This window comes from Dreissena polymorpha, chromosome 15 (genome assembly GCF_020536995.1).
Source record: "Dreissena polymorpha isolate Duluth1 chromosome 15, UMN_Dpol_1.0, whole genome shotgun sequence".
Lineage (NCBI taxonomy): Eukaryota > Metazoa > Mollusca > Bivalvia > Myida > Dreissenidae > Dreissena > Dreissena polymorpha.
The window spans coordinates 38,215,130-38,239,233 of NC_068369.1; the positions used below are offsets into that span (position 1 = coordinate 38,215,130).

Below are 24,104 nucleotides of genomic sequence, written 5' to 3' on the forward strand. Positions count from 1 at the left end.
TCTAGTCCATGTGTTAAGTGTTATCACTGATAAGCCTGTGTGGATAAGCCTGTGCAGACTGCAGAGGCTAATTTGGGACGATATTTTATGCACATGCATTAAGCCCAGTTTTCCCAGAGCACAGCTCATATAATCTGATATGTTTATTACAAACACATTGCATGTGTTTGACTACGCCTGGTTATATATAATATTGTATGTATATTACAGGTTCAGTGCGTGTGTTTGACTACGCCTGGTTATATACAATACAGTATGTATATAACAGGTTCAGTGCGTGTGTTTGACTATGCCTGGTTATATATAATATTGTATGTATATAACAGGTTCAGTGCATGTGTTTGACTACGCTTGGTTTTATATAATATAGTATATATATAACAGGTTCAGTGCGTGTGTTTGACTACGCCTGGTTATATATAATATTGTATGTATATAACAGGTTCAGTGCGTGTGTTTGACTACGCCTGGTTATATATAATATTGTATGTATATAACAGGTTCAGTGCTCGTGTTTGACTACGCCTGGTTATATATAATATTTTATGTTTATTACAGATTCAGTGCATGTGTTTGACTACACCCGATAATGTGATATTGAATGTATATTACAGGCTCAGTGCGTGTGTTTGACTACGCCCGATAATGTGATATTGAATGTATATTACAGGCTCAGTGCGTGTGTTTGACTACGCCCGATAATGTGATATTGAATGTATATTACAGGCTCAGTGCGTGTGTTTGACTACGCCCGATAATGTGATATTGAATGTATATTACAGGCTCAGTGCGTGTGTTTGACTACGCCTGGTTATATATAATATTGAATGTATATTACAGGCTCAGTGCATGTGTTTGACTACGCCTGGTTATATATAATATTGAATGTATATTACAGGCTTAGTGCGTGTGCTTGACTACGCCTGGTTATATATAATATTGTATGTTTATTACAGGCTCAGTGCATGTGTTTGACTAAGCCTGGTTATATATAATATTGTATGTTTATTACAGGCTCAGTGCATGTGTTTGACTACGCCTGGTTATATATAATATTGTATGTTTATTACAGGCTCAGTGCATGTGTTTGACTAAGCCTGGTTATATATAATATTGTATGTACAATACAGGCTCAGTGCATGTGTTTGACTAAGCCTGGTTATATATAATATTGTATGTTTATTACAGGCTCAGTGCGTGTGTTTGACTACGCCTGGTTATATATAATATTGAATGTATATTACAGGCTCAGTGCATGTGTTTGACTACGCCTGGTTATATATAATATTGAATGTATATTACAGGCTTAGTGCGTGTGTTTGACTACGCCTGGTTATATATAATATTGTATGTTTATTACAGGCTCAGTGCATGTGTTTGACTAAGCCTGGTTATATATAATATTGTATGTTTATTACAGGCTCAGTGCATGTGTTTGACTAAGCCTGGTTATATATAATATTGAATGTATATTACAGGCTCAGTGCATGTGTTTGACTAAGCCTGGTTATATATAATATTGTATGTACAATACAGGCTCAGTGCGTGTGTTTGACTAAGCCTGGTTATATATAATATTGTATGTTTATTACAGGCTCAGTGCGTGTGTTTGACTAAGCCTGGTTATATATAATATTGTATGTTTATTACAGGCTCAGTGCATGTGTTTGACTACGACTGGTTATATATAATATTGTATGTTTATTACAGGCTCAGTGCATGTATTTGACTACGCCTGGTTATATATAATATTGTATGTTTATTACAGGCTTAGTGCGTGTGTTTGACTAAGCCTGGTTATATATAATATTGTATGTTTATTACAGGCTCAGTGCATGTGTTTGACTTAGCCTGGTTATATATAATATTGAATGTATATTACAGGCTCAGTGCATGTGTTTGACTACGCCTGGTTATATATAATATTGTATGTTTATTACAGGTTCAGTGCGTGTGTTTGACTACGCCTGGTTATATATAATATTGAATGTATATTACAGGCTCAGTGCGTGTGTTTGACTATGCCCAGCAGAAGCAGATCTGTGACATGAGATTCCCACAGGGAGGTTCCTCAATCATCTGGATGCCCGATGTGGTGAGTGGGCTCTGGAATATGTACTTTATATGTACTGGCATTAGGTTTGTGTAGTGGATACCAGCAATGCTGTTGTGCATTGAGGATACAATTAGAAATCATCCAGCTTCTTTAAAGCTTAATACACTTCCTGGTATGTTTGTTTGTGCAAAGGCATTTTTCAACACCAACCATAATCACAACTTCAGCCCATTATTTCACAACTTCAGCTGGTTATTTCACAACTTTAGCCTGTTATTTCACAACTTTGGGTGTTTTTTTTTCACAACTTCAGCTGGTTATTTCAAAACTTCAGCCAGTTGTTTCACAACTTCAGTCCATTATTTCTGCAACTTAAACCTGTTATTTCAAAACTTCAGTCCGTTATTTCACAACTTCACCTTGTTATTTCACAACTTCAGCTCATTATTTCACAATTTCAACAATTATTTCACAACTTCAGCCTGTCATTTCACAACTTCAGCCCATTGTTTCACAAGTTCAGCCCATTATTTTACAACTTCAGCTTGTTATTTCACAACTTCAGCTCATTATTTCACAACTTCAGCTTGTTATTTCACAACTTAAGCCCATTATTTACAACTTCAACCAGTTATTTCACAACATCAGCCCATTATTTCACACCTTCAGCCCATTATTTCACAATTTTAGCCCATTATTTCACAACTTCAACCCATGATTTCAGGTTGACCCCAAGGGAGGCACGGTGGTGGTGGGGTTCCAGGACGGCGTGGTGCGCTTGCTGGGTGTGAGCAAGTTGATAGAGGACTCTGTGCGGCGCAAGAAGCACCACGAGTGTAGCCTGCAGCTCCTACAGGCCTTCAAGCCTCACAGCAGCAATGTCACCACACTGGCCATTGACACCAAGGGGGAAGTGCTGGCCTCGGGGGTAACAGGAGATTTCTTTTCATGTGTGCCTTTTTTAAACCATGACCTCTCAGACAAATAAATGGTTGTATACCTTTGACATATTTCTTGGTTATTTCAATTTTTTTATTGAAACATTTCACATCTCTGAATTAGATCCATGTAATAATGAGCCCCGTCATGGCTGAATGCTTTTTTATCTGAATTGTGTTTCATCAACAATCAAATTATGATTCATACAGAGTGAAGACGGGACAGTGTTCTTCATGAACATCGGTTCCAAGTACAATCCTATTGGCTTCGTGAAAGTGGCAGGGCCAGTAACCCAGATACAGTGGTCTCCACCAAGATTTGTGAGTAGTCATTTCTCTCCCTTGGTTCTGTTCACATCATTGACAAAACTTTTTAGTTGCTTAAAATTTAAATGCCACTCCGGAAAATAATATTTCTATCTCACTCAAATAACTGTTACAAAAATGACAATCCTTATACTTTTTACTGGAAACACATCAAAGTATCTGTTCCGTTTGCGGTGAAAATGACATTTAGTTGAATTTTTTATATCTGTTTTGATAATCTTGAAAAGTAATCAAAGCTAAGGCTCAATAAATTAAAAAAAGAGTTTCTTATTGGCTTAATTCTGTTGTTATAAGCGAAGCCAAATAACTGTTTTGAGATTTATGTTGGCATAACATTTCGAAAACAAACTAACAAACTTCTAGACTGGTTGTAAAGAAAGGATTGTCATCAATGTGCTATGATTTCAGGAGAAAGAGACCGTGCTTGTGTTCTGTAAAGGTGGCATTGTGCAAGAGATTGCATGGCCAGATGATGGCAAGTTTGACACGTCTCACACCTTCGAGATTAAAGGACTGCCAATTAAAACATTCAAATTTGCTAGCATCAAGTCTCATTTGCGGGTAAGAGTTGTCTATCCTAATCCTTTCATTACGGTTTTGAGATCTTTGTAGTGTTCAGGATGTGCTGTAAAACTCTTAAGCGAATGTTGAACCTTTGTTGTTTCAATATGAATTCTTTTTAAACTGTTTTATTTAATCATGCAATGTTAACTGCAATGATTTTGAAAACACTATAAATAATGATGATTGAACTATACTTAATTGTATACTCGTAGTATCATGGCTAAAAAATTGAAAAAAAAATAAAAAATTATACACCATTATACCAGAATTCGTGTTATACACAAAATAAAACCAGAATTATTAAAATTCACAAAATTAAACCAGAATTTTCATGAATTTTTATGTCTCTGTATGGGTTAGTCCAAGCATGAGCTTAAACAAGTGAAAATGAAGTGCAGTGCAAACATAGTACAAGCCATGCTCTGGGAACTGGGCTTAATGCATGTGCGTAAAGTGTCGTCCCAGATTAGCCTGTGCAGTCCACACTGGCTAATCAGGGACGACCCTTTCTGCTTTAATGGTATATTTTGTTTTAAGGAAGTCTCTTCTTAGAAAAAGTACAGTTAAGGTGGAAAGTGTCATCCCTTATAAGCCTGCTCAGACTGCACTGGATTATTTGGGACGACACTTTAGGCACATGTATTAAGCCCTGTTTTCCCAGAGTGCAGCTGGTATACTGATCATCTACAGTACATAACATTAAACTTGTTCACGCTGCTGTTGTCAGCATGAGGAAGAACTGGAGAGGAAGGCCAAGGAGGAGGAAGAACGAAAGAAGAAGGAGGAGGCAGAGAGGAGGAAGAGGATTGAGCGAGGTCTCGAGACTGAGTCTGAACAAGGGGATGAACCAGGTACGGATTTGTGCAATACCATTCACACTGGGATTAGAAAGGTGCTCTGTAGATCAATTACTGGTACTTGGCTCCTTACTGACCCTGCACAGAGTAGTAAACCTATTCTGATTTCCCGCTTCGTCTCTGCAAATATTATTTATCTACCCAGTATCATAATTGACATGGCCTCTTTCTGTGCGGTGTGATACATTACAAGGTCACTTAATTAATGTTTGTTGGCAAGAGCATGTAATGAATACGTCTTACCGAGTAAAAATTTTTCCCATCTTTGACCTGATGAGAGCTCTAAAGATAATTGTGCTTTATTTAATGACGATATTTCCATTATATTAAGCACAAGTTAGCGTCTACTTTCAAAGAATTACTGCAGACTAGATATAAAATATTATTATACCTCACTTTTATTCACAATGCTAAACTCACATAGGCCATCGTGACATAGAAATACTGTCAGATCCAGGGGGAAAAAAATTACTGTCAAAAAAATACTGTCGCCCGCTCAAAAAATACTGTCGCCCGCTACCTTAGCAATCACGTGCGGAATGGTAAAAAATGATACTGTCCCATTCACGCATGCGCAGTAAGCAGTTTTGCATTTCCGTTGTAAACAGACAACCAAATCTGTCAATCTGATGTAAATTGTCAAAAGTGGCAAGCAATATTGCCAGTAAACGATTTTCAATGATAAACAGTGAGGATTTGAAGGCTATTGATTTTTTTTATTTTCTGTGATAAGAAATTGATTGTATTAACCAGGGTAGTTTTATTATTGTTATCAAAATATTAATGGTTGTTCATTGCTGAAATTAAATTCAATTATTGGATATTAAAATTGTTCATGGTTCATATAAATTGTTCATGTTTGAATAGTGTTTTTGGTATAATAAAATAAATATTACATGTCTGACAGGGTGACAGTAAATTTGTCAACTTTCGGAAAAATACTGTCAACCTTGGCTTCACCTAGCTCGGTTGACAGTATTTCCTCAAGTTGACAAATTTACTGTCACTCTGTAAGACATGTAATACTTATATACTACAAACCTGGTATTGAAAAATACATGATCAGTACGGGGTAAAATAATAAACAGTACAGGGAAGTAAGACAGTCTCATGATAGGGGGTTGGGGGCTTGTTTATTGAGCCTTTCTTAACGTGTGATTATTCCCATTGTTACATGCGCTTTCAGAGGAAGAGAAGGAACCCGAGCCGGTATGGGAGCCCTACATTCCCGCCGAGCCCAGCCCCATACTGACTGGTTTCTACTCTGACAAACCTGGCACGTTCTGGCTATCCATGGTAAGTACTAGGCAGCCTATACATACATGTTTTATATATATATGCTGCCTTCTGGGCAAACAGGGTTTAATGCATGTTTGTAAAGTGTAGTCCCAGATTAGCCTGTGAGGTCTTCACAGGCTATTCAGGGACAATTCTTTTTGACTAAACTTGATTCCATTTAAGTGTTTTCCCTGAATAAGCATTTGCAGACTGCACAGGCTAATCTCAGACAACACTTTATGCACTTGCATTAAGCCCCTTTTTCCAAGAGCAAGGCTCATATATGAGACGCGTTCTGAGAAAACTGGGCTAAATGCATGTGCGTAAAGTGTCGTCCCAGATTAGCCTGTGCAGTCCACATAGGCTAATCAGGGACGACATGTTTCGCCTAAATTGGATTTTTGCTAAGAAGAGACTTCATTTAAACGACAAATGTTATAAAAGTGGAATGTGCGGTTCCTGATTAGCCTGTGCAAACTGCACAGGCTAATCTGGGGCGACACTTTGCGCACATGCATTATGCCCAGTTTTCTCAGAACGTGACTCATATAATAATTTGTTTGTAAAGGAATACTGCTATGACAGATAAATAGTAATGGGTAGGAAAGAATAGGTTCATGGTAAATTATTAGTCTGTAAACATTTTATCCATGGTAAAAATTTGGAAGGAAAAGGATTTATGGAATATTGTTTATAAGACTGTAAAGATAAAGGTCCATGTTAAAACTGTAAGTCTGCAAAGCGATCAATTGTAATTTAAACGGTTTTGAGGAACAAATAGATGAATGTTGTAATGTGAACTTTAACTTACACACCATGCTTACACTTTGAAAATAGGTTAAGTCTGGTAAGCGCAGGGTAGAAATTTTAAAATGGAACCAACTCATTACTTATTTCTTTATTTAAATTTAGATTAATTGTATTCAAATAACCAAATCTTTAACTTTGTTGGCAAATTAAGAATATCCAATTTACACATATAATTTGGAAAAACTTACAAATTAAATGCAAATTTTACAACAAAATAATATTACAAGTCTGCAATCTTATCTCCTATTATTTCAAGGGAGAATTTGATGCGGGTTATCTGTACGAGTGTGCATTCCCCGAGTCCTCAAGCGCAGAGGAAGTGGAAAAGATGTCCGCTGTGGCGCCGTTCAAGTCCATACCAGTACTCGAGTCCAATGACACGCCCATCTGTACCATCAAGTGGAGGTAAGGCCGGGGGAAGACATTGACATAAAGTTGTCATTAATGTGGAATCAAATTCAAGCTATGTTCTATGGAACATTGGGCTTAAAGCATGTGTATAAAGTGTCCGCACAGGCTATTAAGGGACAACACTTTTATGGTATTTTACCTACAAAGGAAATCTCTTCTTAGTGAAATTCTAAGTAAGGCGGAAAGTGTTGTCCCTGATTAGCCTATGCAGACTGCACAGACTAATTTCAGACGATACTTTTCGCACATGCATTAAGCCCAGTTTTCAAAGAGTCAGGCCCGTAATTGTGTCGGATGACTCACCCATCAGTACCACCAAGTGGAATTTGGATGATCAGACTCGGAGCTCTGTCTAGCTAAGATTTATTTGGCCTTATTTGTTTTTATTCCAATTTCATCATGTAAATATACTCCAGTTTCTCTTGTATTATGGAACACCTAATAATGTGTACATTATGTGGGGATAAGATAGAATCTGTGCTCTGTTTGGCTAAATATATTTTATATATTATACTTACCTAATTGAAAATGTTCTCGTCTTTTCTATTATTTGGTGTTTAATAATTTGTTGTCCAATTTTTTCTTTAGCCCTTTTTGCCAACTTGTAAAAAAATGCTCATTAAGCAAATGACAGGGTAAGCCCTTAGCATAAGACTTGCTGTTTTCATTTTATTCAAACAATTTTTGAGACAAAATGTGTTTTGAAATGAAAATGTGTATGTGCATCTGTAAAAAAAAGACTTCTCTTAGGTTCCTTAATTTGGTCTGGAAACATTTCTAGTTGTCAGTAAAAATAACCACAATGTTCCTGTTAAGTTCAGTGTACATTCCAATTCAGTATTTCAATTTAAAAAAAATGATCAGAATTCAAATGGTAGATAAGCAAATAATGTTCCGTGTACAATAAAAACTTTGGCAAAAATGACCACCAGGCCTTGTTAAGTATTCAAATCTTAGATCAGCAAATAACGTTCTGGGCACTTTCACAATTTCAGTAAGAATGGCCAGCAGGCGCTGTTCGGTCTGGAGAACGGACAGATCCGCATCCAGAACCTCGTTCACCCCTTTGACATCTCCGAGCTGGGCCCCTCCTGGACCCTCAGTGTCCATGACAACGTGTACGGCCACATCACCGGCCTGCTGCAGAGTCACGACGGCACCGTGCTCATCTCCACCGGTGCGGACGGCAACTTCTTCCAGTTCTCCGTCATGGGCCAGGAGCAGCTTGATAAGAAGATCGCTGAGAACAAGGCTAAACTGCCGTCAGCTAAGGTGAGAATAAGGCTAAACTACCGTCAGCTAAGGTGAGAATAAGGCTAAACTGCCATCAGCTAAGGTGAGAACAAGGCTAAACTGTCCTCAGCTAAGGTGAGAACAAGGCTAAACTGTCGTCAGCTAATGTGAGAACAAGGCTAAACTGTCGTCAGCTAATGTGAGAACAAGGCTAAACTGCCGTCAGCTAAAGTGAGAACAAGGCTAAACTTTCGTCTGCTAAGGTGAGAACAAGGCTAAACTGCCGTCAGCTAAGGTGAGAACAAGGCTAAACTGCCGTCAGCTAATGTGAGAACAAGGCTAAACTGCCTTCTGCTAAGGTGAGAACAAGGCTAAACTGCCGTCAACTAAGGTGAGAACAAGGCTAAACTGTTGTCAGCTAAGGTGCAAACAAGGCTAAACTGTCCTCAGCTAATGTGAGAACAAGGCTAAACTGTCGTCAGCTAATGTGAGAACAAGGCTAAACTGCCGTCAGCTAAGGTGAGAACAAGGCTAAACTGTCGTCAGCTAATGTGAGAACAAGGCTAAACTGCCGTCAGCTAATGTGAGAACAAGGCTAAACTGTCGTCAGCTAAGGTGCGAACAAGGCTAAACTGTCCTCAGCTAATGTGAGAACAAGGCTAAACTGTCGTCAGCTAATGTGAGAACAAGGCTAAACTGCCGTCAGCTAAGGTGAGAACAAGGCTAAACTGCCGTCAGCTAAGGTGAGAACAAGGCTAAACTGCCATCTGCTAAGGTGAGAACAAGGCTAAACTGCCGTCAGCTAAGGTGAGAACAAGGCTAAACTGCCATCTGCTAAGGTGAGAACAAGGCTAAACTGCCGTCAGCTAAGGTGAGAACAAGGCTAAACTGCCGTCAGCTAAGGTGCGAACAAGGCTAAACTGCCGTCAGCTAAGGTGAGAACAAGGCTAAACTGCCGTCAGCTAAGGTGAGAACAAGGCTAAACTGCCGTCAGCTAAGGTATGCTTGTATAGAAAACAAGTGTGGAGCTAAACAATTTTCTAGCTCGGTTGTTTTCAGAGAAAACCAAGGTATTGTCATAGCCAGCTCGTAGTGTCGTCCGCCGTCCGCGTTGTGCTAAAACCAAAGTTAAACCAAAGTGCTTCCACCTACAACTTTGAAACTTGATATGTAGATGCACCTTGATGAGTTGTACATGCCACGCCCATTTTTGGGTCACTAGGTCAAAGGTTAAGGTCACTGTGACATGTAAAAAAAATAATCTGACAAGCTTTCATTTATTCAAAACTGCACCTGCAGCCAACGTTGGCACCCGTTATGCGGTGCTCTTGTTGTAAAAATTTGTGTCTATTGTTAACAACCCTGAGCCTTGTTAATTACTGTTTATAAAACTACTGATTTCTCTTTCCCATTTTTTATATTTTAACACAAAAGAAAATCATTACAATATTAGACAAATGGCTGAAATGGATGTCATTAGATTTTGTATTTTGTTTATTCCACACAAAGTTTTTGGACAAAGTAAATTTTAATTCGGCAGAGCAGTATGGTGGCATTGCATCTTCTATACTAGGGTAACAATTATAATGTTAAGGACCAGAGATATGATTTTTCCTGACAAAAATATTTTTTAACGAACTGCAATAATAATTTTTGTAACTTTATATGTATATATACACTAGTTAAAATGCTTCTGCAAGGTAATATCTGTAAAGTTTATTTTCTCCATTTTCTTATCTTTATTTTAAACCTATTTTTAAGGCTTATTAGAACGATCTCAAGTGCATTTCCTGAGTAGAACCAGTACTTGGTGTATTTTGGGGGGAAATTTAAAAAAACGCTCGCACAGTGGGGATCGAACCCATTACCTCTCAGTGGCTAGATGGACACCATATTAATTATTCCACAGTGACTTTTAAGAAACTAAGTCTTTTGAATAAGAAAATACATTTTCTGTTCTTTAGGAAACTGGATGACAAAAATTTACTGCAAGGTTACATCTTTCAGAAACTGGATGACAACAGTTTTTGCAAGGTTATATCTGTTAAGCTAATTTTCTTCATTTTCTGTTCTTGAGAAACTGGATGACAACAATTTACTTCAAGGTTATAGATGACAACAATTTACTTCAAGGTTATAGATGACAACAATTTACTTCAAGGTTATAGATGACAACAATTTACTTCAAGGTTATAGATGACAACAATTTACTTCAAGGTTATAGATGACAACAATTTACTTCAAGGTTATAGATGACAACAATTTACTTCAAGGTTATAGATGACAACAATTTACTTCAAGGTTATAGATGACAACAATTTACTTCAAGGTTATAGATGACAACAATTTACTTCAAGGTTATAGATGACAACAATTTACTTCAAGGTTATAGATGACAACAATTTACTTCAAGGTTACATCTGCAAAGTTCATGTTCTCCATTTTCCGTCCTTTCAGAAACTGGATGACAAGAACCTGCCAGACGACATCCAGGACCCGAAGGCATACAGCATAGAGGAGGCCAAACAGAAGGCAGAGCACGACAAGATGATGAGGGAGGCTGAGGAGAAGAAGAAAGAAGTGAGGCGCCACATCACCAAGATGAGACGCATGTTCAAACAGCTCCTGGAGCAGAATGAGGCCCTGCCAGGACACCTCAGGCTGCACAAAGATGTATGACTGCACTGGGGTTTTAGTGTTCGAATTAGCTCCACTGTGTGAAAATCTGGCTTAATGCATGTGCAAACAGTTTTGTCTCTGATTAGCCTGTGCAGTCTGCTCAGGCTAATCAGGGAAGGCACTTTCCCGCTTTTTTTTCTTCTAAAAGAAGTCTCTTTTTAGCGTAAAATCCAGTTTTGGTGGAAACTGTCATCACTGTGTGGACTGCACAGGCTTATCTAAGATGACACAGTACGCATTAAGTCTATTTTTCCAGAATGGGGCTCAATAATTCAATAATGAAAATAGTTTTTTCTTATGAGATGCTCTTACCAGTGTTTCTGTTGGTTTGTCACCCATCTATCAATTAGGCCATCTGCAAAACTATAATTGGATGAAACTTGGCATATTTAAAAAAGACAATGTGAGGATTATGTTGGACCCATGGGACACCTCATTTTTCACCAGATTGAAAAAAAACAACATACAATTGTTAAAACTCAAAAAGTAAGTAGGATATTGTTATAAAACTAGGAGTGCACCTTGGTCGTAAGGTTTTCCCTATGTCTTTCTATCAACCCCTTCCTCTGTTTGTCCGTACATTCATATGCATAACTGGAATAACTATAAATAAACTCAGGTGTGTTGATCCCTTTACCACTCAGAAGCAAAGTGAATATTGATATGTGCAGGCAGCATAAAACCAGAACAGTCCTTGAGTAAGTTGCAGTCTGTTCAGGTTTTATGCTGTTTGCTGTTCATTAATATCAAAGGGGTGGAGATGAAGCCTTTAACACTTGAATCTACTTAGAAATGTCTTTAATTAAATTTAATTGTGTAAGTGACTGCAAATGTGTCAAAATACGTATCAAAATGGTTAAGGGTTAATTTTGTGGCCAGAAAAAACAACAACAGGAAATACAGCTGCTTTTGGAAATATTAATTATTGTTCAAAACGAAAGTACATTAAAGTCTGACAAAAATTCTGAACAAGTACAAACAAATCATTTGCTGTTGTGTCAGCATTTTAAAGATTTAAAAAGGTTGGAGATTTTTGGACCCTGAAGCATGGTATAAATCGTATTACAGGAATCGAGCTTGCTCAGGGATATGGGATTTATTTAACCATTTTTAACTCAGAAGAAAAGTGAAAATGGATATGTGCAAACAGCAAAAAACCAGAACGAGTAACTCGCAGCCTGTTCAGGTTTTATGCTGTTTGCTGCAAATCAGTATCTAAGGGTTGCATATGATGCTATGAATCATATAAGAAAGGTCTTTCATTAAATTTCACTTTCTGGGGGAATACAAATGTGTCAAAATACATTTCTGAGTGGTAAAGGGTTAATATGTGTGAAGTGTCTTCCCAAATCTGCTTGAGCTTTAGGTTTGCCATTTGTCTTTGTATTGCTCCCTCCTTCTTTTGTCCATACCTTCAAAAGCAAAACTGGATTTGCCATTTCTTTATTCTAGGAGTTTGAGATGGACCGTGAAATCAAGGAGGAGTTGGAGAGACACAAGAGGGAGAAGATAGAGCTGGTGAGGAGAGAGCTGGCCTGGGAGTCAGAGAAACAGAGGATTGCACTGGAGAAACTCAGGAAGAGGTAAGATAGAGCTGGTGAGGAGAGAGCTGGCCTGGGAGTCAGAGAAGCAGAGGATCGCACTGGAGAAACTCAGGAAGAGGTAAGATAGAGCTGGTGAGGAGAGAGCTGGCCTGGGAGTCAGAGAAACAGAGGATCGCACTGGAGAAACTTAGGAAGAGGTAAGATAGAGCTGGTGAGGAGAGAGCTGGCCTGGGAGTCAGAGAAGCAGAGGATCTTACTGGAGAAACTCAGGAAGAGGTAAGATAGAGCTGGTGAGGGGAGAGCTGGCCTGGGAGTCTGAGAAGCAGAGGATCGCATTGGAGAAACTCTGGAAGAGGTAAGATAGAGCTGGTGAGGAGAGAGCTGGCCTAGGAGTCAGAGGAGCAGTGGATCTTACTGGAGAAACTCAGGAAGAGGTAAGATAGAGCTGGTGAGGAGAGAGCTGGCCTGGGAGTCCGAGAAGCAGAGGATTGCACTGGAGAAACTCAGGAAAAGGTAAGATAGAGCTGGTGAGGAGAGAGCTGGCCTGGGAGTCAGAGAAGCAGAGGATTGCACTGGAGAAACTCAGGAAGAGGTAAGATAGAGCTGGTGAGGAGAGAGCTGGCCTGGGAGTCAGAGAAGCAGAGGATTGCATTGGAGAAACTCAGGAAGAGGTAAGATAGAGCTGGTGAGGAGAGAGCTGGCCTGGGAGTCAGAGAAACAGAGTATTGCACTGGAAAAATTTAGGAATAGGTAAGATAGAGCTGGTGAGGAGGAAGCTGGCCTGGGAGTCCGAGAAGCAGAGGATTGCATTGGAGAAACTTAGGAAGAGGTTAGATAGAGCTGGTGAGGAGGGAGCTGGCCTGGGAGTCAGAGAAACAGAGGATCGCACTGGAGAAACTTAGGAAGAGGTGCAGTAGTCAGCCTGTGTGGTCACTGTCTCTGAGAATTAGACAAAAAGAATGCAGGCTACAGGAAGGCCAACATTTAATTTCAACCTGAGACTTAAAATAAATCAAATGAACTGAGCTCGGTAAAAATTAGCTTAATGCATGTGCGTCCCAGATTAGCCTTTGCAGTTTGCACCTGCTAGTCAGGCACAACACTTTCTGATTGAATGTTGTTTTTTAGGGCAGACTCTTCTAAACAAATATATGGTTTAGGTCGTCTTAGAGTGTCATCTGGAATTAGTTTACAGTTGCTTTTGGAAATATTTATTATTGTTGAATACTAACTACATTATCAATGTAAAAAAAATTAAGTATTAATTCAAATCATTTATTGTCTTGTCTGTATTTTAAAGATTAAAACTGAGTTGGAGATTGTTTAAACCCGAAGCTTTGTAAAAATGATTAATCGTCTGATTTTTGTTGAAAATTCAGAAACTTCCTCCTACTCTGAAATGTAACATCAAGGATTTTTAACTCATCTTTGGAAAGTTTGAAACCTAAGATAAAAATATTATTCAGCATTAGTACTTCAGTTTTCAGAGATTTGTTTAGCTCAAATCGGAAAAGTACCGGTACCAGCCCAATGGACAGATCACCTAATTAGCTTGATTTGAGGAAAAAATTACTAATCCCTCGGTACAACTAACGCTGGTCCATTATATCAAGCAATGATAGCTTAATTTAATTTTGCATTTTATTTATAAATTTGATTTTTAATTATTTTTTTTGGAAACCTTTAAAATTGAGATATTTTTTTTTTTACAGCAATTGGGAAATTTGTATATTTTTCCCTATTTGGAAACTGCCGTCTTCCGGTACTTTATAAAGAAGGAAAAAATCGCTTGTTTCGTATATGTTGGTTATTCTTTCTACTGATGACTTCACAGATTTAAAGATGTGGTGGAATGCGATCGTATAGTTGTGAAAGCCTTCGCGACGCCCCACGAGGTAGCCAGCTTCAGAGCCTCCAAACTGTCGGATGACTTCTACCACCTCAAGGCAGACTTTGAGAGAAGGAAGACACAAATCAGGGACGATATGACACGTGACCCCACCAGGGATCTTCTGACTGGTACTTCCCTCTGACATTTTACTATTTGAGCCTCTTTCTGGGAAAAGAGGGTTTAATGCATGTGCGGAAAGCGTCGTCCCAGATTGGCCTGTACAGTCTGCACAGGCGAATAAGGAACAACACTTTCTGTTTAAATTTAATTTTGCTAAGAGACTTAAATCTTAAACAAAAAATACCATAAAAGTGGAAACTGTTGTCCCTGATTATCCTTGCAGACTGGCTAATCTGCAATGACACTATGCAAATGCATTAAGCCCAGTTTTCCTAGATTGAGGCCCATTTTGTGGTCGCATTCACCTTTTTAGCTCAACCTTTCTCCATAGCTATAGAAAAGGTGCAATCCTGAAATACATACCCATATATTTTATTCATTTCCTGAATGTATCAAGTTTAATAAATAATATAAATTATATTATTACTTATTAATTATTATAAATAAAACTTATTGAGTGGAAACTCTTTAAACAACACATCTTAAGGACCATGATACAAATTTGGTTATGCGAAGGTTCTGATTTTGAGTAGAAAAAATTAATCTGAGAGCAAACTTTTTACATTCTTACATACAGGTGACAAACATATGTTCAAGCTATATTTTTACATTTATAACTTTGACAAACCACTTCTGTTCTGGCAGGTGCTGGTCGACTGACTGACTCAACGGGTCAGGGAGGGGACAGGCAAGACGACCAGGGCGGAGCCAAGGTCAGCACAACCCTGAAAGGCAGCATGGGTGAGAGGATCACCAAGGCATTGCTCAAGGTCGAGGAGAAGAAGAGAAAACGGGCAGAAAGAAAAGCCATGGTTAGTACAGTACAATATTGATTTGTATGTGTATATGGGTTTTCCAATGTCCTGTCAGTTTCAATTTTTAATGTCATCTGGGGTTTTGTGTTTTTGTGTGTGTATACTTTAGCATTTATCAAGCCGTTTCTGATAAGTGACTTGCATTGTTTCCCTTAATGTAGCAAGGCTGCTTTGTCTCACCCACCCAGTTCATGCAACTGGTACAATTTATTCTTAAAAATATTACCTCTCCTCTTATTTTCAGCCTTAAAAAACAAATTAGTTTGACACATAAAAGTTGATACAGTATGCATGTGGGAGGTCCCTGATTTAACCCCTATTGAGGAAACATTTTAAAGATGTTTCCAAAGGTATACATGATTGGATCTTCCCAGCAGGAAATGTTTCAAGAGTGTTTTCTTTAATGCATTTGATAAATCTATAAAAAAATATATGAGCAGTGCACTGGGAAAACTGGGCTTAATGCATGTACATACAGTATTGTATCAGATAAGCATTATCAGGGACACACTTTCCGGTATTATTTATTAATTTTTTCATTTAAAAGAGGTCTCTTCTAAAAAAAATACAGTTTAAGCGGAAAGTGTCATGCCTGATTATCTTGTGCAGACTGCACAGGCTATCTGGTGAGAAAGTGTCATGCCTGATTATCTTGTGCAGACTGCACAGGCTATCTGGTGAGAAAGTGTCATGCCTGATTATCTTGTGCAGACTGCACAGGCTATCTGGTGAGAAAGTGTCATGCCTGATTATCTTGTGCAGACTGCACAGGCTATCTGGTGAGAAAGTGTCATGCCTGATTATCTTGTGCAGACTGCACAGGCTATCTGGTGAGAAAGTGTCATGCCTGATTATCTTGTGCAGACTGCACAGGCTATCTGGTGAGAAAGTGTCATGCCTGATTATCTTGTGCAGACTGCACAGGCTATCTGGTGAGAAAGTGTCATGCCTGATTATCTTGTGCAGACTGCACAGGCTATCTGGTGAGAAAGTGTCATGCCTGATTATCTTGTGCAGACTGCACAGGCTATCTGGTGAGAAAGTGTCATGCCTGATTATCTTGTGCAGACTGCACAGGCTATCTGGTGAGAAAGTGTCATGCCTGATTATCTTGTGCAGACTGCACAGGCTATCTGGTGAGAAAGTGTCATGCCTGATTATCTTGTGCAGACTGCACAGGCTATCTGGTGAGAAAGTGTCATGCCTGATTATCTTGTGCAGACTGCACAGGCTATCTGGTGAGAAAGTGTCATGCCTGATTATCTTGTGCAGACTGCACAGGCTATCTGGTGAGAAAGTGTCATGCCTGATTATCTTGTGCAGACTGCACAGGCTATCTGGTGAGAAAGTGTCATGCCTGATTATCTTGTGCAGACTGCACAGGCTATCTGGTGAGAAAGTGTCATGCCTGATTATCTTGTGCAGACTGCACAGGCTATCTGGTGAGAAAGTGTCATGCCTGATTATCTTGTGCAGACTGCACAGGCTATCTGGTGAGAAAGTGTCATGCCTGATTATCTTGTGCAGACTGCACAGGCTATCTGGTGAGAAAGTGTCATGCCTGATTATCTTGTGCAGACTGCACAGGCTATCTGGTGAGAAAGTGTCATGCCTGATTATCTTGTGCAGACTGCACAGGCTATCTGGTGAGAAAGTGTCATGCCTGATTATCTTGTGCAGACTGCACAGGCTATCTGGTGAGAAAGTGTCATGCCTGATTATCTTGTGCAGACTGCACAGGCTATCTGGTGAGAAAGTGTCATGCCTGATTATCTTGTGCAGACTGCACAGGCTATCTGGTGAGAAAGTGTCATGCCTGATTATCTTGTGCAGACTGCACAGGCTATCTGGTGAGAAAGTGTCATGCCTGATTATCTTGTGCAGACTGCACAGGCTATCTGGTGAGAAAGTGTCATGCCTGATTATCTTGTGCAGACTGCACAGGCTATCTGGTGAGAAAGTGTCATGCCTGATTATCTTGTGCAGACTGCACAGGCTATCTGGTGAGAAAGTGTCATGCCTGATTATCTTGTGCAGACTGCACAGGCTATCTGGTGAGAAAGTGTCATGCCTGATTATCTTGTGCAGACTGCACAGGCTATCTGGTGAGAAAGTGTCATGCCTGATTATCTTGTGCAGACTGCACAGGCTATCTGGTGAGAAAGTGTCATGCCTGATTATCTTGTGCAGACTGCACAGGCTATCTGGTGAGAAAGTGTCATGCCTGATTATCTTGTGCAGACTGCACAGGCTATCTGGTGAGAAAGTGTCATGCCTGATTATCTTGTGCAGACTGCACAGGCTATCTGGTGAGAAAGTGTCATGCCTGATTATCTTGTGCAGACTGCACAGGCTATCTGGTGAGAAAGTGTCATGCCTGATTATCTTGTGCAGACTGCACAGGCTATCTGGTGAGAAAGTGTCATGCCTGATTATCTTGTGCAGACTGCACAGGCTATCTGGTGAGAAAGTGTCATGCCTGATTATCTTGTGCAGACTGCACAGGCTATCTGGTGAGAAAGTGTCATGCCTGATTATCTTGTGCAGACTGCACAGGCTATCTGGTGAGAAAGTGTCATGCCTGATTATCTTGTGCAGACTGCACAGGCTATCTGGTGAGAAAGTGTCATGCCTGATTATCTTGTGCAGACTGCACAGGCTATCTGGTGAGAAAGTGTCATGCCTGATTATCTTGTGCAGACTGCACAGGCTATCTGGTGAGAAAGTGTCATGCCTGATTATCTTGTGCAGACTGCACAGGCTATCTGGTGAGAAAGTGTCATGCCTGATTATCTTGTGCAGACTGCACAGGCTATCTGGTGAGAAAGTGTCATGCCTGATTATCTGTGCAGACTGCACAGGCTATCTGGTGAGAAAGTGTCATGCCTGATTATCTTGTGCAGACTGCACAGGCTATCTGGTGAGAAAGTGTCATGCCTGATTATCTTGTGCAGACTGCACAGGCTATCTGGTGAGAAAGTGTCATGCCTGATTATCTTGTGCAGACTGCACAGGCTATCTGGTGAGAAAGTGTCATGCCTGATTATCTTGTGCAGACTGCACAGGCTATCTGGTGAGAAAGTGTCATGCCTGATTATCTTGTGCAGACTGCACAGGCTATCTGGTGAGAAAGTGTCATGCCTGATTATCTTGTGCAGACTGCACAGGCTATCTGGTGAGAAAGTGTCATGCCTGATTATCTTGTGCAGACTGCACAGGCTATCTGGTGAGAAAGTGTCATGCCTGATTATCTTGTGCAGACTGCACAGGCTATCTGGTGAGAAAGTGTCATGCCTGATTATCTTGTGCAGACTGCACAGGCTATCTGGTGAGAAAGTGTCATGCCTGATTATCTTGTGCAGACTGCACAGGCTATCTGGTGAGAAAGTGTCATGCCTGATTATCTTGTGCAGACTGCACAGGCTATCTGGTGAGAAAGTGTCATGCCTGATTATCTTGTGCAGACTGCACAGGCTATCTGGTGAGAAAGTGTCATGCCTGATTATCTTGTGCAGACTGCACAGGCTATCTGGTGAGAAAGTGTCATGCCTGATTATCTTGTGCAGACTGCACAGGCTATCTGGTGAGAAAGTGTCATGCCTGATTATCTTGTGCAGACTGCACAGGCTATCTGGTGAGAAAGTGTCATGCCTGATTATCTTGTGCAGACTGCACAGGCTATCTGGTGAGAAAGTGTCATGCCTGATTATCTTGTGCAGACTGCACAGGCTATCTGGTGAGAAAGTGTCATGCCTGATTATCTTGTGCAGACTGCACAGGCTATCTGGTGAGAAAGTGTCATGCCTGATTATCTTGTGCAGACTGCACAGGCAGCGGAAAGTGTCATGCCTGATTATCTTGTGCAGACTGCACAGGCTATCTGGTGAGAAAGTGTCATGCCTGATTATCTTGTGCAGACTGCACAGGCTATCTGGTGAGAAAGTGTCATGCCTGATTATCTTGTGCAGACTGCACAGGCTATCTGGTGAGAAAGTGTCATGCCTGATTATCTTGTGCAGACTGCACAGGCTATCTGGTGAGAAAGTGTCATGCCTGATTATCTTGTGCAGACTGCACAGGCTATCTGGTGAGAAAGTGTCATGCCTGATTATCTTGTGCAGACTGCACAGGCTATCTGGTGAGACACTTTACACACATGCATTAAACCACATTTTCCCAGAAGCTCATGTAACATAAATAACCAATCCCACTCCCAATGTATTCCCTCTCCCTATACCACAGTGGGTGGAGCTATACGAGATAAATAACAGATCCCACTCATGTATTTCCTCCCCTTATACCACAGTGGGTGGAGCTATAAAAGATAAATAACCAATCCCACTCATGTTTTCCCTCCCCTTATACCACAGTGGGTGGAGCTATACGAGACGAAGCCTGACGATGACTATGAGGACCCGAGTGACATCGCCGCAATCAAGGAGGCCAAGGACAACATGGGGGACTACAAACTGAAGACCGCCAACAACTACGTTGTGCCAGACCATCTCCGCATGAACGTGGAGAAGGCACGGGGAAGACTCCTCATATTGAAGGATCTGGTAAGTGTTGACTTTCTCAGGTAGTAATCCAACTTAACCTTTGACAAAGTATTCAATTTTGGAGAATAACAACTACATGATATAGCTTGGGGCTAATGACAAATTAAAATTGCTTTCAGTTTATTTTCCTGTTAATGATGTGTGATAATTTGCCATATGTGAAGTAAAATTGCACATATAAACACCTAACTGCTTGCTGTCTTTGTCTGCATGTCTTCAAATATAACACACGCTAATCAGGGACGACACTTTCCACCTAAAGTGGATTACTGTTTACTGATAAAAAAGACTTTCTTTAAACAAAAGTTTGCCAAAAAAGCTGAAGTGTTGTCCCTAATTAGCCTGTGCTATATTGGACAACAATTTTCTGCACATGAATTACGCTCTGTTTTTTCAGAGCCAGGCTAATTTGTATTCCAAAGGTACTTTTATAGTATCTTAAAGACCTAAAGACATTGGCGCCCAATGTGGAGCACCCACCATGTGTATCAGATGTCACTCAGATATTTTGGTATGGGGCAATTCGTGAAAGAATTTCTTAATTGGAGGTGGTGTGTGATGCAGGGTTTGGTATAAGGAGAATTTATACTGTCTTGCTATATGAGCTAGCTTTTATAGCGACGGGGTAGAGCGTCTGTCTGATTTGGAACTGGGAGGTCCCGGGTTCAATCCCCTTAGTGGTTGGGATTTTTCAAGCTGGGTTAAATTGGCTGGGTTATATTGTTTTGATTGTAGATTCATGAGCACAAGTACAACTTCAACCCTCTGTTGTGATTGTAGATTCATGAGCACAAGTACAACTTCAACCCTCTGTTGTGATTGTAGATTCATGAGCACAAGTACAATTTCAACCCTCTGTTGTGATTGTAGATTCATGAGAACAAGTACAACTCTAACCCACTGTTGTGATTGTAGATTCATGAACACAAGTACAACTTCAACCCTCTGTTGTGATTGTAGATTCATGAGCACAAGTACTACTTCAACCCTCTGTTGTGATTGAAGATTCATGAACAGAAGTACAACTTCAACCCACTGTTGTGATTGTAGATTCATGAACACAAGTACAACTTAACCCTCTGTTGTGATTGTAGATTCATGAACACAAGTACAACTTAACCCTCTGTTGTGATTGTAGATTCATGAGCACCAGTACAACTTCAACCCTCTGTTGTGATTGTAGATTCATGAGCACAAGTACAACTTCAACCAGCGTCTGTTGCGGTTAAGGGACAGGAAGATACAGGTGATTGAGGAGATTCGGGACCAGACGGCAGAGCTGGAGGCGGTGCACGCAAAACTGAGCGCAGACGTCATCAGACCCATACCCCCTGTACCGGAGATGCACCCTGAGGAAATGCCAGAAAAGTGAGTGCATTTTGAAATGCAGAGTTTTTATTTGTTCTGGAGGGGAATTTTAATGCAATGGAAAAAAAGATTTTAATTAGAAGGGTGGGACAATTTTAGATTTAAGATTAATGGAGTCAGAAGGGGTAATCACTTGACAATCAAGATGGCAACGTCAATGCCGAGACTGGTATTTTTTGCTGTTTTATACCATTTATCACTTAGTATTGATTGTTAAAATGCCGCTGATTTTTTTTAGCAATATTATCAAGAAAGTGATTAGCGTATATTTTGCCCACATGATTTCCTTTAGATCATCACATTATTTCCGCCTCTGGGAGTGTTAGAGTTTTGTTTTAGAGGCAGTGGCAAAAGACAGAGTTTGAATGCATTGAAACAGAGTTTTAAATAAGAGGGGTGGGGAAATAGAAAAATCAAATGCATGGAGACAGAAAATTCAGTTACTGAGACAGTAATTTATGGATACAGAGTTTTGAATTAGAGGGACATGAAATTTCAAACAATCAAACGCATGAAAAGCGACTTTTATGTTAGGCGTATATTTAACTTAAAAGTAAGTTTGAACTTGGATCACCCTGTATGAGGTCAGTTAAAGCAAATGGCAGAGCAGGCCGTGATGAGAGGTTAAGGTTTAAATCCTCTCGCCCACAGGAAGCTGGAGTACACGCGTGAGACCCTGGTAGCCTTCAAGAAGGAGATGGCTGATAAGGCGGCCACGGCCAAGAAGGGGGCACAGGAGCAGGGGGGATTTGGAGGCTTCGGGGGCTTTGGTGGGGGAGCAGCACCACCGGCAGCTGACAAGAAAACTGTAAGGACTAAGCATGTACTAATGAGAAACGTTCTGGGAAAATGGGGCTTAATGAATGTGGGGGAAGTTTTGTCCTAGATTACAGACTTCACAGGCTTATCAGAGACAACATTTTCCACATTCAATGTATTTTTTAGTAAAAAATCCAGTTTAGAAGAAAAGTGTCATGCCTGATTAGCCCGTGCTGACTGCACAGGCTAATCCCTGATGACACTTCAGGCACATGTTTCCCAGAGCGTGGCTCATATTTATTTATATGGAAACATAAAACTTCTGTTCTTTTTGCAATGACTTTTTCATAGAGATTATATGTTTTTTAATTGTCAAAAATGTGTACTATTCTGAACAGTAAAACAACAGAAAACACTATTAGACAAAAAAAATATAGATAACAATACATATACTCTCTAAAATGGGGACTTTTTGTTGATTGTTATGCTTTAGAATAGTTACAGTGGGAAAAACAGATTGAATTCGGAAATGTTAGATATTGCGAAAACAAAATAATGCATTTAAAGTTTTCTGCAAGTCTGACACTGATTGCTGTGTTTGTCAGGATACTGGTAGAACTTCGCCTGTACCAGTTGCCAAGCAGTCGACCACCCTGAGCACAGAGAAAGCAGGGGAGGAAACTGAGGCAGAGGTGGAGGAGTTGTCTCCCTTGGAGGTGCAGCTCAGACAGGTGGAAGTCATCAGGTACAGAACAGTTCAGTGTGACAGAGGTGGGGGTGGGGGTGGGGGGTGGTCGTAGAGAGTCTGAAATGGGGTATCAATCTTAAAGATAGGTAATGTACACTCTGAACACATTTCAATAAAGAAGGAACCAAATGTGCTTTTTGCCTGGATGTGAGTTTGTTTTCACTGAGCCTCATTCTGGGAAAACTGGCCTTTATGCATCTGCCTAAAGTGTTATCCCAAGTTAGCCTGTGCAGTCAGCACAGGCTAATCAGGGATGACACTTTCTGCCTTTATGGAAATGTTTGTTTTAAGCAATTATTTTCTAAATGTTCATATAGTCTTGACAGAAGGTGTTGTCCCTGATAAGCCTGATTCATCTGGGACAACACTATGCACATGCATTAAGCCCAATTTTCCCAGAAAGAGGCTCAAATTGCATTAGAACTTGAGTCAAAATCATAATGTTTGTACCTATTACAATTTTAGAGCTTTACACTCAAACCAAACAATGATTAATCAGCATCGACACTTGATCCAAATAACTAGAGTTAATGCTACATGTGTTGTGGAAAAATTGGCATTATAGAATAAATTAAATTTAACGTATTTATTATGCCCCCAAAAACGAAGTTTAGGGGGTCTGTCCGTATTAAGTGTCCGCTCTCTAATTCAAGTAGTTTTCATCCGATCTTCACCAAACTTGGTCAAAAGTTGTATCTACACGATGTCTAGGCCAAGTTCGAACATGGGCATTGCCGGTCAAAAACTAGGTCACAGGGTCACTTAGTGCGTTTTAAACATTCAGCATGTTGTCAGCTCTCTAATTCAAGTAGTTTTCATCCGATCTTCACCAAACTTGGTCAGAAGTTGTAACTAGATGATGTCTAGGCCAAGTTCGAACATGGGCCATGCCGGGTCAAAAACTAGGTCACGGGGTTACTTAGTGTGTTTTAAACATCACAATGTTGTCTGCTCTCTAATTCAAGTAGTTTTCATCAAATCTTCACCAAACTTGATCAGAAGTTGTATCTAGATGATGTCTAGGTCAAGTTTGAATATGGGTCATGCCGGGTCAAAAACTAGGTCACGGGGTATCTTAGTGCATTTTAAACCTCACCATGTTGTCTGCTCTCTAATTCAAGTAGTTTTCATACAATCCTAACCAAAC

At 40.0% G+C, this 24,104-nt stretch overlaps 1 protein-coding gene across 4 annotated transcripts in view; it reads left to right on the plus strand.

Moving 5' to 3' along the window:
- Positions 1 to 24,104, plus strand: part of LOC127860057 (cilia- and flagella-associated protein 44-like) — a 67,570-nt gene that overhangs the window by 19,285 nt on the left and 24,181 nt on the right. For all 4 annotated transcript variants that reach the window (XM_052397805.1, XM_052397808.1, XM_052397806.1 and 1 more), the window contains 16 exons: positions 2,001 to 2,095; positions 2,781 to 2,984; positions 3,205 to 3,315; positions 3,730 to 3,882; positions 4,613 to 4,736; positions 5,929 to 6,038; positions 7,087 to 7,235; positions 8,237 to 8,513; positions 10,932 to 11,147; positions 12,606 to 12,736; positions 14,532 to 14,716; positions 15,354 to 15,520; positions 19,894 to 20,082; positions 21,266 to 21,450; positions 22,102 to 22,258; positions 22,815 to 22,954. In XM_052397805.1, coding sequence (XP_052253765.1) covers positions 2,001 to 2,095; positions 2,781 to 2,984; positions 3,205 to 3,315; positions 3,730 to 3,882; positions 4,613 to 4,736; positions 5,929 to 6,038; positions 7,087 to 7,235; positions 8,237 to 8,513; positions 10,932 to 11,147; positions 12,606 to 12,736; positions 14,532 to 14,716; positions 15,354 to 15,520; positions 19,894 to 20,082; positions 21,266 to 21,450; positions 22,102 to 22,258; positions 22,815 to 22,954 — 2,593 coding nt within the window. The remainder of the gene's footprint in view (positions 1 to 2,000; positions 2,096 to 2,780; positions 2,985 to 3,204; positions 3,316 to 3,729; positions 3,883 to 4,612; positions 4,737 to 5,928; positions 6,039 to 7,086; positions 7,236 to 8,236; positions 8,514 to 10,931; positions 11,148 to 12,605; positions 12,737 to 14,531; positions 14,717 to 15,353; positions 15,521 to 19,893; positions 20,083 to 21,265; positions 21,451 to 22,101; positions 22,259 to 22,814; positions 22,955 to 24,104) is intronic.